The sequence below is a fragment of the Amorphotheca resinae genome (genome assembly GCF_003019875.1).
Source record: "Amorphotheca resinae ATCC 22711 unplaced genomic scaffold M430scaffold_7, whole genome shotgun sequence".
In the NCBI taxonomy this organism is placed as follows: domain Eukaryota; kingdom Fungi; phylum Ascomycota; class Leotiomycetes; order Helotiales; family Amorphothecaceae; genus Amorphotheca; species Amorphotheca resinae.
In genome coordinates, this window is record NW_020194477.1 from 46,277 (window position 1) to 58,292 (window position 12,016).

The following is a 12,016-nucleotide window of genomic DNA, read 5'->3' on the forward strand; positions in this document are numbered from 1 at the left end:
TCCTGATGAACATTTCGGAAGGGAAATACCGTAATAACCTGCAAAATTAACGCTGCGATTCGTACAGTGACGCGCGGCGAGTCTGTTTTACGTTAAAATACCGCAAAATGGCCGTCAAGACTCCGGTTGCATTAGATTGATAGGTGCACCTCAATAACCGAACCGGGTAAGCTCATAGCCACCGGTCAAAACCCCCCCAAAGGAATATACAATAGTTAAGGTATCTCGGTAGCAAGAGGCATAGTAGTTACGAGAAAGACGATGGCATAGTTTGTTAGATGTTCGTGAATCAGGGATCTATGCTCTCTCTCTCTGTCTGGCACTCCGCACAACCTTTCCTAGTGCCGCTGAACCCTATTTGCGCGTAGAAACCTCTCCCGTTACCTCTACCGAGTCGATGTATTTGTTCCCTTCGAACGTAGACACAGAGTCCTTTGGCATCTCGACCCTGAACAGACCCAAATTTAGGCAAAACGTATAAGGGCAAGAGGCTTTAGACTCACGTGAAACCGGGATACAGGGTGCGAGTGTCCGTGATCTTGCCTCCCTGCTTGATGAATAGCTCCTTGGCTCTGATCGAAAGGTCAGCCGAGTCAGGTCAAGGTATAGATTTTCTCCATGGAATTAATCTTACGGCTCAACATCTTCAAAATTCTTGCAGGTTACCTGAGCATCAAGTATCAGCGATGGCGTTTTGATTTTTGTTTGGCTTGTTTTTTCCCCGCCTTTTTGAAAAAAGGGGGGGGGGGGGGTGGGTTGCGGCGGTTAAGTAAAGAGAACGAGATGGTGAATGGGAGAGGGGAGCTCACCATGTGCTCAATCTTCTTGGAATCTTGATCGGCCATGTTGGATTAGGTTTTGATCCTGCTTGTTGTGAAAGTATACCCTAGGTACTGAAACCTGATACTGTAATACAGCGAAGGAAGGACGAGGAGAAGCGGAGTGACAAGTGACGGTAATGGTTTGTTGTTGAGACAAGAGAGAGAGAAAGCAGAGAAAGCAGAGAAGATGCATTTTATTTATACTCGAGCAGTAGCGCAAAGTCGCTGCCTGAAGAGCAGACATCTCATTCTGCAGTCCTTTCTACGTCATCCGCGGGAGTTGAGCTGACGTGCATATAGTGTAGCTCCGCCAGGGTCTGCAGCGTACACATCCAAGCTATCGTGATCCTGTCAGTTTCCTGTTGCTGGAATCGATGTATAGAGGGAGAGCCGTACTGTACTCTCCCTTTCCTCCCCATAACTCGAAGTTCATATCATATCAATACTTAGACATCTTCAACGTCGTCAACGCCGTCAACATCTTCAAACCTCCTGCTTCTTCTTCTCGGCGCGGGGTTTGTCGATAAGCGGTACAACTGGCTTTCCCTAGTCCATATGGGGTCTAGACCCGCACATGACCCTTATCACCAATCTGATAACCGGTGCTCAGGAGACGCTTACCTAAAGTGGCTAGCTCCTAACGGCGAAAAGTTTCCCGATTTTTGAAAATATTATTTGGGAATCAAAGTCCAGTCTGCGCGACGACCCTGCTTTTCGCAGGACTCGACTGAGCAACCATGGAGGAACAGAAACATAGGCCTCATCGGCCCTCCAAGGAGAAGAAGAAGCATACAGGAGGTGCGAGCTCTACCCCCCCCAAAAACAATCTATTCCCGGATGCTAATGCAGTGCTCAAGACCGCAATCCAAAGGCCTTCAGCTTCGCAAATCCAGGCCGCTTAGCAAAATCCGCGGCTCGATCGCACGATGTATGTTTCGCGGAAGTCATTGTGCCGTAATATGCTGACGAGTATCATAGATCAAGGAGAAGCGGCTCCATGTCCCTCAAGTCGATCGAATCCCCGACGAACCACCCCCTCGACTCGTCACCATCGTTGGCCCCCCTGGTGTTGGGAAGACCACGCTCCTCAAATCTCTTGTCAAGCGATATGCGAAAGAAACCCTCTCGAACCCTCAAGGACCGATAACAGTCGTTACCTCGAAGCGACAACGTTTGACATTTGTAGAATGCCCGAACGAACTCGAAGCCATGGTGGATATGTCCAAGGTTGCGGACATTGTACTTCTAATGATCGATGGGAATTTCGGCTTCGAGATGGAGACGATGGAATTTCTGAACATCTTAGCGGCGAGCGGGATGCCAGGAAATGTCTTTGGTATTCTCACGCATCTGGACCTCTTCCGAAAACCGCAAACCCTCAAGGATGCGAAGAAACGGCTTAAGACCAGATTCTGGAGCGAGTTATACCAAGGCGCACATCTTTTCTATCTGTCCGGGGTCATCAATGGCCGCTATCCCGACCGCGAAATACACAACCTCTCGAGATTTATTTCGGTTATGAAGAACCCGCGACCTTTGATCTGGCGGAATTCCCATCCGTACACGATCATCGATAGCTTCCGAGACGTGACGCATCCTACGAAAATAGAAGAAGACCCGAAGTGTGATCGGACAGTGGTACTGTCAGGGTATTTACGGGGGACAAATTTTGCTGCGCAGGGACAGAGAGTGCATATACCAGGCTTGGGTGACTTTACTATCGCGGCTATGGAGGCGTTGCCAGATCCGTGTCCGACCCCATATATGGATCAAGTCGCTGCGAAGGCCTCGGGCAAGAAGGGGCGAAGACGGCTGGACGAGAAGGAAAAGAAACTGCATGCACCGATGTCCGACAAGAGTGGGTTGAAGATTGATGGAGATACAATTTGGATCACCCGAGAGAAGGGTTTTACTTTCGATAAAGACGCCGACGACCAGGAGCGTGGCGAGGGCGAAGAATTAATGATTAGCCTTCAGAACGAAAGAAAGCTTCTAGGAGAAACAGAAGAAGGCCTCCAATTATTCGGCGGTGGTAGCGCCATCAAAACCCTCCCTGACGAAGCACCCAATGATGAGGAAGAGGACACTGGCCGAAAGCACCCCCGGTCTGTAAGATTCGTTGAACGCGACGAGGAATCCGGTGATGAGGCGCCTGTTGATGATGAAGGGTTTGTCAGTGGTGATGAAGTTGATTCTGAGGACGAGACAGAGATCACGGAAGAGAAATTGGGACGAGCGTTTAGGAGGACGGATGATAAGGATGATGGCGCCGGTGGTGATATTGCATTCGCGGACAGTGACTCTGACCTTGGATCTATATCCGGGGATGATGTGAGCGACGAAGAAGAATATTCATCAGATGATGAGGATGGAGCTGCACGATGGAAGGAAAACATGTCGGATACTACACGGAGACTTCATGGGCAGAGAAGATCATATCGAACAGCGGACCTTGCGAAGTTGATATATGACCAGGCCTTAACTCCTTCTGAGGTTCTGAAAAGATGGCGTGGAGAAGTCGACGAGGAGGAAGGGGATAATGAGGGATCGGATGACGAGGAGACGTTTTTCAAGAAATCCAGCGCGGAGAAGGCCGATGAACATTACGAAGATCGAGCAATTCCGATTCTCGACTATGATCAGCTAGAGGCTAAATGGTCTGTTGACGACAATATTGAATCATTGCGGCGACGATTCACAACGGCAACTCTACTGAATGAGGGCAAATCCAATGGGCATGGATCCGAGGAAGAAGGCGAAGGAGAAGAAGAAGAAGATGATGATGATGAAGGTGACGGAGAATTTGAGGACCTCGAAACCGGCGAGAATCATAAGCCAGACGACATCGAGGCTGAGCGAGAGAAGAACGCCCGAAGGAAGGAGGAGTTGAAGCTTAGATTCGAAGAAGAAGATCGGGAAGGCTTCAATAATGACAAAGCCAATGCTAGACGAGAAGGTGGGGAAGAAGAGGAGTTTGGAGAAGATGATTGGTACGATGCACAAAAGGCCCAGATCCAAAAGCAACTCGATATCAACAAGGCAGAGTTTGAGATGCTCGACGAAAACCAACGAGTGAACGTCGAAGGCTTCAGGGCCGGAATGTATGCGAAGATTGTCATTGAGGGTGTTGCGTCGGAGTTTGTCACCGGATTCAATGCGCGGATGCCAATTATTGTTGGCGGCCTGTCTGCCGCGGAAGATCGTTTCGGATTCGTACAGGTCAGGATAAAGAAACATCGATGGCACAAGAAGATCCTGAAGACCAACGATCCCCTTATCTTTTCCCTCGGCTGGAGGAGATTTCAGACATTGCCAATCTACAGCATATCAGACAATCGGATACGAAACAGAATGCTGAAGTACACGCCCGAACACATGCATTGCTTTGGGACATTCTACGGACCTCTTATCGCCCCCAATACCGGATTTTCTTGCTATCAATCTTTCTCAGCCAAGAATCCTGGATTCCGGATTGCGGCCACCGGCACAGTTTTGGATGTTGATGAGGCTCCAGAAATCGTCAAAAAGCTCAAGCTCACTGGAACGCCGTACAAGATCTTCAAGAACACTGCATTTATCCGAGACATGTTTAATAGCTCTCTTGAAGTAGCAAAATTTGAGGGCGCATCCATCAAAACAGTATCAGGCATTCGAGGACAAATCAAGAAAGCACTGAGCAAACCCGAGGGACATTTCAGAGCCACGTTCGAGGACAAAATCCTCATGAGCGATATTGTTTTCCTTCGATCATGGTTCCCCATCCGACCCCACCGTTTCTACAATCCTGTGACCAACCTCATTGGATGGGAAGCTATGCGTCTGACTGGAGAAATTCGACGCGACCAAGGAATCCCAACCCCTCAACAGAAGAACAGCCTCTACAAGCCCGTTGAGCGTGTAACACGACACTTCAACCCTCTCCGTGTCCCTCGTGCTCTTGCAGCAGAGCTGCCATATAAATCTCAGATCGTCCAGATGAGGAAACAGTCGAAGCCCACGTATATGCAGAAGCGTGCGGTGGTTCTGGGAGGAGAGGAGAAGAAGGCTCGGGACCTTATGCAGAAGATCATGACGATTCGGAACGACAAGGCCGCGAAAAGACGAGCAGCAAAGGAAGAGAAGAGAGCAGTGTATAGAAAGAAGGTCGAGGAGAACGCTGAGAAGCGTGGCGAGAGAGAGAAGAAGGAAAAGCAGGAGTATTGGAGAAAAGAAGGGAAAAAGCGCAGAGCAGACACGGATGCTGGCGGGGGTGGGAAAAGGAGACGTTAGGCGTTCTTGGAAACAGTCGGGGACTAGTTGCATATAGTAGCATATTTTCATTTCGATGAAGCGCCGAAAAAGAAATCGAATGTAAGAAATAATAGGAAGAAGAGATCTATAGCTCCTTGAACAGAGTTTGGTAGCCTTGTTCAGCCTCGCCTCGGCCGCACGGTGTTTTTTTTTTAGCCTCGGCAGACTTGTAGCGATGCGGGGAGCTTGACAAGAGCGTCATTAATACTCGAGCCATATACATAGCATCAATGCGCTTTGGACATCTGAATTTTATATATACTATTGCACAGTTTGGCTAGATTGATCGCGTTCAATTCCCACAGTCACGATGCCTAAAGCTATCACGATGCAGCAGGTTGAGGGGAAACCGGGGCAGGTCTACTATCCGTAAACATATCCAACTCCATGAACCATCAGACCAACATTTCTTCTAACCTCAAACCAAACAGTCTCTCCCTGAAAACCGTTCCAACGCCAACTCCTGGCCCCCACGACCTCATAATCAATATTCACGCCGCCGCTCTCAATCACCGCGACCTCTTCCTCCGCCAACACCTCTACCCCAGCCCCTCCTTCGAAGTGCCCCTCCTCGCAGACGGCTACGGCATCGTGACCGCAGTCGGCTCCTCTGCCTCCAAATCCTGGCTCGGAAAGGCGGTAATCCTGGTGCCCGGCCGCGGCTGGAAGGACTCCCCCGATGGCCCCGAATCCCCCACTGGCTACGCCATCCTCGGCGGCACGAAAACCTGCCTGCTCGGCACGGCCCAGGATGTCATATGCGTGGATGAAAACGAAGTTGAGGAGGCACCACCACATCTGAGCCCTGCGGAGGCGGCAGCACTGCCGTTAACCGGCCTCACGGGTTGGCGAGCCCTGGTGAGCAAGAGCGGGAACGCGCAGAAGGGCCGCAATGTCTTGATTACCGGCATTGGGGGTGGGGTTGCGTTGAATGTCATGCAGTTTGCGGTGGGCATCGGCATGAACGCTTATGTGACGAGCGGGAACGAGGAGAAGATTGATAAGGCTAAGAGTATGGGTGCGAAAGGAGGGGTTAATTATAAGACTGATGGGTGGGAGAAAGAGCTGAAGAAACAACTACCAAAGGACAGGCCGTATATAGATGCTATTATTGATGGGGCGGGCGGAAACGTCATTGCCAAAGCGACGAGGGTCTTGAAGGTAAGTGAGACTACCACTCACTGGGCAACCCTTTACTGATGATAATAGCCTGGTGGAGTTGTGGTTCAGTATGGCATGACTGTCTCCCCAAAGATGGATTGGTCGATGAATGCGGTTCTCAATAACCTGGAACTCCGGGGATCGACTATGGGCTCTAGAAAAGAGTTCAAAGACATGGTAGCTTTTGTCAATGACAAGAAGATCAAACCCATCGTCTCAAGGGTGGTCAAGGGGCTGGATAACCTCGAGGAGATCGATACATTGTTTGATGATATGAAGAAAGGCTCGCAGTTTGGCAAGCTTGTGATTGAGGTTGCAGATGGGAGCAATTCGAGCAAACTATAGACACAACAGGATGAAAATGTCAAGCTAAGTACAAACATCTTAGTGATTGGTGCTACAGATGAATACGAGTTAAGATTGACGAACATGTCCAAGCGTTCTCCTGATCGAATATCCTGATTGAAAATCCAGTCACCGGAAAAGGTCCACAGCCAAGTGAGCTCATACTCTCCAGACCTTTTAGTTGCTGCTTTGCTGCATCCTGAGGCAGGAGGTGAAGCACGGAATCATCATCTTCAATTAAGGTCAAATCAAGGGGACCACATGTCAAGATCCAGCGGATTATTTATAGTATTAGTATTGAACCTGAGAGATCCACTTGCTATTTGTCCACGTACGGGCACACGTACTTCCCGCCTGCTGTTCAACTGTTGGCCCTCCATCGGCCTCGATACTTCACAATGTATATCACGTGATACGGCATCCCACGTTATGCCTCATATTCAAGGCCGCAATCCACATCGCATCTTGCCCGCACAATTCGCTTGAGGAGGGGTATCTCAGGTATCTCAAGAGAGTCAGAAGCGCATCTTCACCCTCTGTCTCCCGTAAACATGGCGGCGTCCGAGACCAGCACAGAACTACCAATACGCGACGGCGAGCAGAAAGCTGCCGCCGAGCAGCAGATCGACCCTTGGGATGTTCAAGCTGGACAGGATGAGCAAGGAAACGCCCTCGCTTTTGACTACGTTGCCATCTCACAGTACGTGCAAGTTCCCGCATTTCATGGTGGGCCACCGACTCACTGATGGCGAACAGGAAATGGGCCACGAAATTGATTGACGATGAGCTCCTCCAACGCTTCGAGCGTCTTACGGGTCACAAACCGCACCGCTGGTTGAGGCGCGGCCTCTTCTTCTCCCACCGAGACTTCGACAAGATCCTCGACAAGTACGAGGCTGGCGAACCCTTCTTCTTGTATACGGGGAGAGGACCGTCAAGCGATTCCCTGCACCTGGGTCACACAATTCCATTCTCTTTTACAAAGTGGCTGCAAGACGTATTTGACGTCCCTTTAGGTACGTTGGGGGAGCTCAGAGGACCGGTGTCGCCCAGAAGCTGACGGATGGGGTTTCTCGAGCATCGCTAACACTGTGAACAGTCATTATGCTTACTGGTGAGCCCCGCTAGCTATCGAGTGGTAATCGCTTTATGTTGACCGTGAAAGATGATGAAAAGGCGCTCTTCAAGGACAAGCTCACATTTGAGGAAACCCACAAATTCGCGCTTGCAAACGCAAAAGACATCATCGCATGCGGGTTTGACGTGAAGAAGACATTCATCTACAGTGATTTGGACTACATCCAAGGCCATTTTTTGATGAATATCTGGGAGTTTTCGAAGCTCATACCATTCAATCAAGTGCGAGGAGCGTTTGGGTTCAACGAGAGGTCAGTTAGGAACCTCCTGGCCCCTTAATTTCAAGAGCCACAGTGGCAGGGGAGATGCATAGCTCTGTTCGCTCTTGAATTTGCCCTCCATCCTATCCCCTTCGTAGTCCATCCATTGTACTAACAATCTGCAGCACCAACATCGGACGAATTATGTTTCCAGCCGTGCAATGGTAAGTTGCTGGTCTTGCAAGTGTGCGGCTTCGGCTGACTCGTATGACAGTGTAGCTTCCTTCGCGACGTCCTACCCTGAGATCTGGTCCGACAAGCCACCGGCCGATCGAACGAAGGAGATAGCAAAGATCCAATGCTTGATCCCCATGGCCATTGACCAAGACCCTTATTTCAGACTTGTGCGTGACAACGCTCACCGCATGAAATATCCGTCGCCAAAGCCTGCTCTGATACATTCCAAATTCCTTACCGCGCTTCAAGGCGCCGGCGGCAAGATGAGCGCAAGCGACCCCAAGTAAGAATAAGACTCTCAACACCTCTCTGATGTGAATTATAGCTTACGTAACCTGCAGTTCCGCAATCTTTATGACGGATACCCCAAACCAAATCAAGGTCAGTCGTGCCGGACCAGTTCCCCTAAAGACCACACTTCTGACAACCGGCGCGTAGAACAAAATCAACAAGCATGCCTTCAGCGGAGGAAGAGAAACCCTAGAAGAGCACAGGCGGCTGGGTGGAATTCCAGAAGTAGATGTCGCCTTTCAATGTCAGTACTCGTCCTCTAGGCTGTCGACCAATGAACGCAATCTCTGACCAAGCACAGATCTCGCCTACTTCGAAGAAGATGACGCAAAGCTCAAGGAGGTGGAAGAAAGCTACAGAAAAGGCGAGCTGCTTACAGGAGAGCTGAAGAAGATGGCTATCACATTACTGCAAGAGTATGTCAAAGGGTTCCAAGAGCGGAGAAAAGACGTCACAGAGGAGATTCTGAGGCAATTCATGAAGCCTCGAAAGCTGGAATGGAAAGGCAATCCGAACCCAAAGCCGAAAGAGACAAAGCCAAAGGCGCCGAAAGAGGAGAAAGAAGCAGAAAAGTCAAAGGCCTGAAAGGCTAAGTCACTGGCTACGTGCAACTACCTATAAGTTAGACGGATCCAAAATGGGCCCTGTGCTTATAACCCCAGAAATGTTCCTCGGCGCGTGGTTGAGGCAGAAGAGCTACTGCTTTAAATAGCAGAGGGCACGTTACTAGGCAAGAACTTCAAAATAATGCCTCTCAAATCGTGTTCAGAAGTCGTGCTTTCTTTGTTGGCATTGGCAAGAAAAGAAGTCTTTGAATTTGAGTAACCTAAGTAACTCACCTGAGTAGGCCTGATCATCCCGAGCAAGATTTACCACATCGTCACGTTCTTTGACTATTTAGGTATAAGGTAGAAAGCATTGAAAAGATACCTAATACGGTGAGTACTACTAAAATTAGGTACCAGTAAAAGACCGTGTTCCTCCTGTAAGGCGGTGCCGCATAACAATAGGAGGTGTGCAGCATAACAAATTCCAATAAAAAGAGAGAAGGGGGGGGGGGGGGGTGCCGCATTATCATGTCCACCCATCCTAGCTTCCATCCTGCCTTCTAGGCGGCTTTTTTTTCTGTGGTGATAAAGACCGAAATCTGTGCTTCAGCCTGCCCACAGTGTTATACAGCCGTTCTCGCATGGTTTTAATGTCGGGCTGATTGAGAACAGCTTCTCCAAGAGGCGAGCGAGCTGCGCGTTTTGCCTCTTCTAATTTATCTACACAGGAGTTAGAAAATATCGGAATAACCATTTGGCCAGGAATACGTACATTGCAAGAGATCCTCCAACTTCTTATAGATCTGCTGGGTTGGCATCGGACCCTCCGCTAACCTAACAGCCAGATAGGCCTCAGGCTTATCATAATCAAGCCCTTGGTGAGGAAGTGGATAGTCGAAGATGCGAAGGTCAAACACCCAACTCCTAATGGTATCAAATCTCTGTAAGATGTCAGTGGCAAATTTCGAACGCTCTGTCGATCTTCCATTCTTTGCTTCGTGTTGGAAACGCAGCCATCCGTATTCATCAAATTTGTCAATCTGTCGATCTTCCGGCACACCTATCTCCAGGGCATGACAATATACTTCTGCTAGCCCTAACTGACTTTGCCGGTAGTCTAAGATCTCGTTGAGTCGATAAAGTTCGTCAAATTCTAAACGAGTCCCTTCGACCAACTTGCGGAACCCGGGATGGCAGTTGGTGTTCCCACCCAAATTATCAGGGCCCGGAATCGAGTTCATATATGTAATCGCTTTGACTCTGACAATATTATAGAGAGCATTGGGGCTTTTTGACATGATAGAGCCAGTAAGGGGACCAGCGGGTGGGTAGATATTCTTGCTGAGTGGAGCTTCTGGCAGGCTTTCCCACTTCTCTTTGTAGTTCAAGAGAGGAAGTCCAGTCCTCTTCCCCCATGCTTTGGACCAAATGTCGTCTTGGGAGGCAAATGAAAACCTGTGTATGTCCCATAGTGTCCCATATCGTGCTTCGCATTCGTAGACGATCTGTTGTGTCAAAGCGGCCATTGAAAGATCTCCTCCCTCGTCATCTTCATGTACTCTGACGAGTTTTCCCTTCATGTCCCCTTCCTCAGAGGCATCTCTTTCCCCGCTGTAGAAGCCCTCTGTTCTATCAGAGGCCGTGATGATGGAATTGAGAAGACATGTTGCAAAGACACTTCCTCCAGCTTGTCGTCCAATGCTTTGACTTAATGCCCAGGAAAGGCTCTTATTCTTGGATCCCGCCGCTGTGAGAAAGGTGTGATTGAACGTAGGTTTAACGTCAAACTCTTTGTTCAAATTTGGGGTCATAATCCAGCCGCCTGAGTAGCACGATGTCAAAATCAGAGTCGTTTGAACCTCTTTTCGCAACACGGAAGCGAGTCTCGCCTGTGTCAGTTTCAAGTTGCAGCCTTCATCACAACCAATAAAAATTCCCGATTTTTTCTTTTCTCCATGCCCAAAGATAAGTACCAGTACTGGCTGCTTAGTTCGAGCAGCTTCTCTAATCTCAGCTTTGAGAGTTGCAAGAAATCTCTCAAGCAGATCTCTTGGCTTGAAAACACGAAAGCCAGCCTTCATTTCATCTTTAGGAAGCATTTTCTCGTTCATGACAACTCTTCGATCCCCTGCGATTCCATTTGCAGGTCCGTGGAGATAACGCTCGTGTTTGCGGATAAGATCGCTGGGCGAGCAGCTTGAAAGCCATAGTTGGTTGGGCAGTTCAGCTACGCTTGTGTTAGTATCAATAGAAGGCAATATGAAGAGAAGGTAGAAAATGTTGAACTTGCACATACGTCGACCGCCTAGCATCTGATAAAATAGAAAAAAGTCCGAAAAGAACCATCCATCATCCTGTGGAGCCGCTTCAGAACCCGGTATTCCACAGACTGCAACAATTCTCGTGCCTTTCTGGACATCTGGAGGGCATCTGGCGGCGAACTCGACGCCTTCAAGCCCTCCGTAGGGACCTGTCTGCCTGCCGTATCCTCCAAAGGAAGCAGGTTGCAGCATGGAGCTTGAGCTGGCTGCCATTTTACTGACCGTCGTGAGTAATGAGAGGTGGTGAAGAAAAAAGATTTAGAAGATTTGAGGGATGCGTTGCCAAGTGTTGTGAATAGAGGGTCTTTAGCTATCTCAAGTATCGGATTCGCGATGATTGTGGAGAAGGAAAGAAGGAAAGAAGGAGAGAAGGAGAGAAGAAATAAGACTGAGGAGGCTACCAGCAGGTGCGGGAAGTTAAGGTGATTCATGGGTTTCTGCGTAGCCTAGTGAGAAGAAATAAGACTGAGGTGGCTACCAGCAGGTGCGGGAAGTTAAGGTGATTCATGGGTTTCTGCGTAGCCTAGTAAGAAGAAATAAGACTGAGGTAGCTACTAGCAGGTGCGGGAAGGTGAGGTGATCCATGGGTTTCTGCGTAGCCTATGAATAGGGAACCCAAACTTTTATTTGCGATGCTTGCTTTGTCGTTTCGTTATGCCGATTTT

The 12,016-nt window shown here is 49.2% G+C and overlaps 5 protein-coding genes across 5 annotated transcripts; 3 read left to right on the forward strand and 2 right to left on the reverse strand.

Moving 5' to 3' along the window:
- Nucleotides 1–354: 354 nt before the first annotated feature.
- Nucleotides 355–948, reverse strand: M430DRAFT_42507 (hypothetical protein; the record flags this gene model as incomplete). Its single annotated transcript, XM_024867560.1, has 4 exons — nt 810–948; nt 635–666; nt 504–572; nt 355–448 (listed from the first exon to the last, which is right to left on the reverse strand). Exons 1-4 carry the CDS (start codon nt 843–845, stop codon nt 355–357), a joined length of 231 nt encoding a protein of 76 aa, XP_024719997.1. The 5' UTR covers nt 846–948.
- A 610-nt stretch (nt 949–1,558) lies between these two features.
- Nucleotides 1,559–5,090, forward strand: M430DRAFT_103266 (hypothetical protein; the record flags this gene model as incomplete). The annotated part of the gene is made up of 3 exons (XM_024860854.1): nt 1,559–1,619; nt 1,679–1,749; nt 1,800–5,090. 3 exons carry the CDS (start codon nt 1,559–1,561, stop codon nt 5,088–5,090), a joined length of 3,423 nt encoding a protein of 1,140 aa, XP_024719998.1.
- A 227-nt stretch (nt 5,091–5,317) lies between these two features.
- Nucleotides 5,318–6,895, forward strand: M430DRAFT_140570 (hypothetical protein). The gene is made up of 3 exons (XM_024862667.1): nt 5,318–5,480; nt 5,543–6,272; nt 6,321–6,895. The coding sequence occupies exons 1-3, from the start codon at nt 5,422–5,424 to the stop codon at nt 6,615–6,617; spliced, it is 1,086 nt and encodes a 361-aa protein (XP_024719999.1). The 5' UTR covers nt 5,318–5,421; the 3' UTR covers nt 6,618–6,895.
- A 227-nt stretch (nt 6,896–7,122) lies between these two features.
- M430DRAFT_244938 (hypothetical protein) lies at nt 7,123–9,221 on the forward strand. The gene is made up of 9 exons (XM_024865073.1): nt 7,123–7,317; nt 7,374–7,633; nt 7,717–7,731; nt 7,783–8,005; nt 8,140–8,178; nt 8,229–8,474; nt 8,533–8,572; nt 8,630–8,726; nt 8,784–9,221. The coding sequence occupies exons 1-9, from the start codon at nt 7,169–7,171 to the stop codon at nt 9,065–9,067; spliced, it is 1,353 nt and encodes a 450-aa protein (XP_024720000.1). The 5' UTR covers nt 7,123–7,168; the 3' UTR covers nt 9,068–9,221.
- A 350-nt stretch (nt 9,222–9,571) lies between these two features.
- M430DRAFT_19481 (hypothetical protein) lies at nt 9,572–11,564 on the reverse strand (the record flags this gene model as incomplete). The annotated part of the gene is made up of 3 exons (XM_024864087.1): nt 9,572–9,750; nt 9,803–11,257; nt 11,327–11,564. 3 exons carry the CDS (start codon nt 11,562–11,564, stop codon nt 9,572–9,574), a joined length of 1,872 nt encoding a protein of 623 aa, XP_024720001.1.
- Nucleotides 11,565–12,016: the final 452 nt, after the last annotated feature.

What these genes read in the sequence shown, in the direction of transcription:
- M430DRAFT_140570 (XM_024862667.1), top strand. Translation starts at nt 5,422, where the DNA reads ATGCCTAAAGCTATCACGATGCAGCAGGTTGAGGGGAAACCGGGGCAG. An exon ending in CCGGGGCAGGTCTACTATCC is followed by an intron (nt 5,481 to 5,542) that starts GTAAACATATCC and finishes CAAACCAAACAG; the next exon opens with TCTCTCCCTGAAAACCGTTC. An exon ending in AAGCGACGAGGGTCTTGAAG is followed by an intron (nt 6,273 to 6,320) that starts GTAAGTGAGACT and finishes TGATGATAATAG; the next exon opens with CCTGGTGGAGTTGTGGTTCA.
- M430DRAFT_244938 (XM_024865073.1), top strand. Translation starts at nt 7,169, where the DNA reads ATGGCGGCGTCCGAGACCAGCACAGAACTACCAATACGCGACGGCGAG. An exon ending in GCGTTTGGGTTCAACGAGAG is followed by an intron (nt 8,006 to 8,139) that starts GTCAGTTAGGAA and finishes AACAATCTGCAG; the next exon opens with CACCAACATCGGACGAATTA. An exon ending in ATACCCCAAACCAAATCAAG is followed by an intron (nt 8,573 to 8,629) that starts GTCAGTCGTGCC and finishes ACCGGCGCGTAG; the next exon opens with AACAAAATCAACAAGCATGC.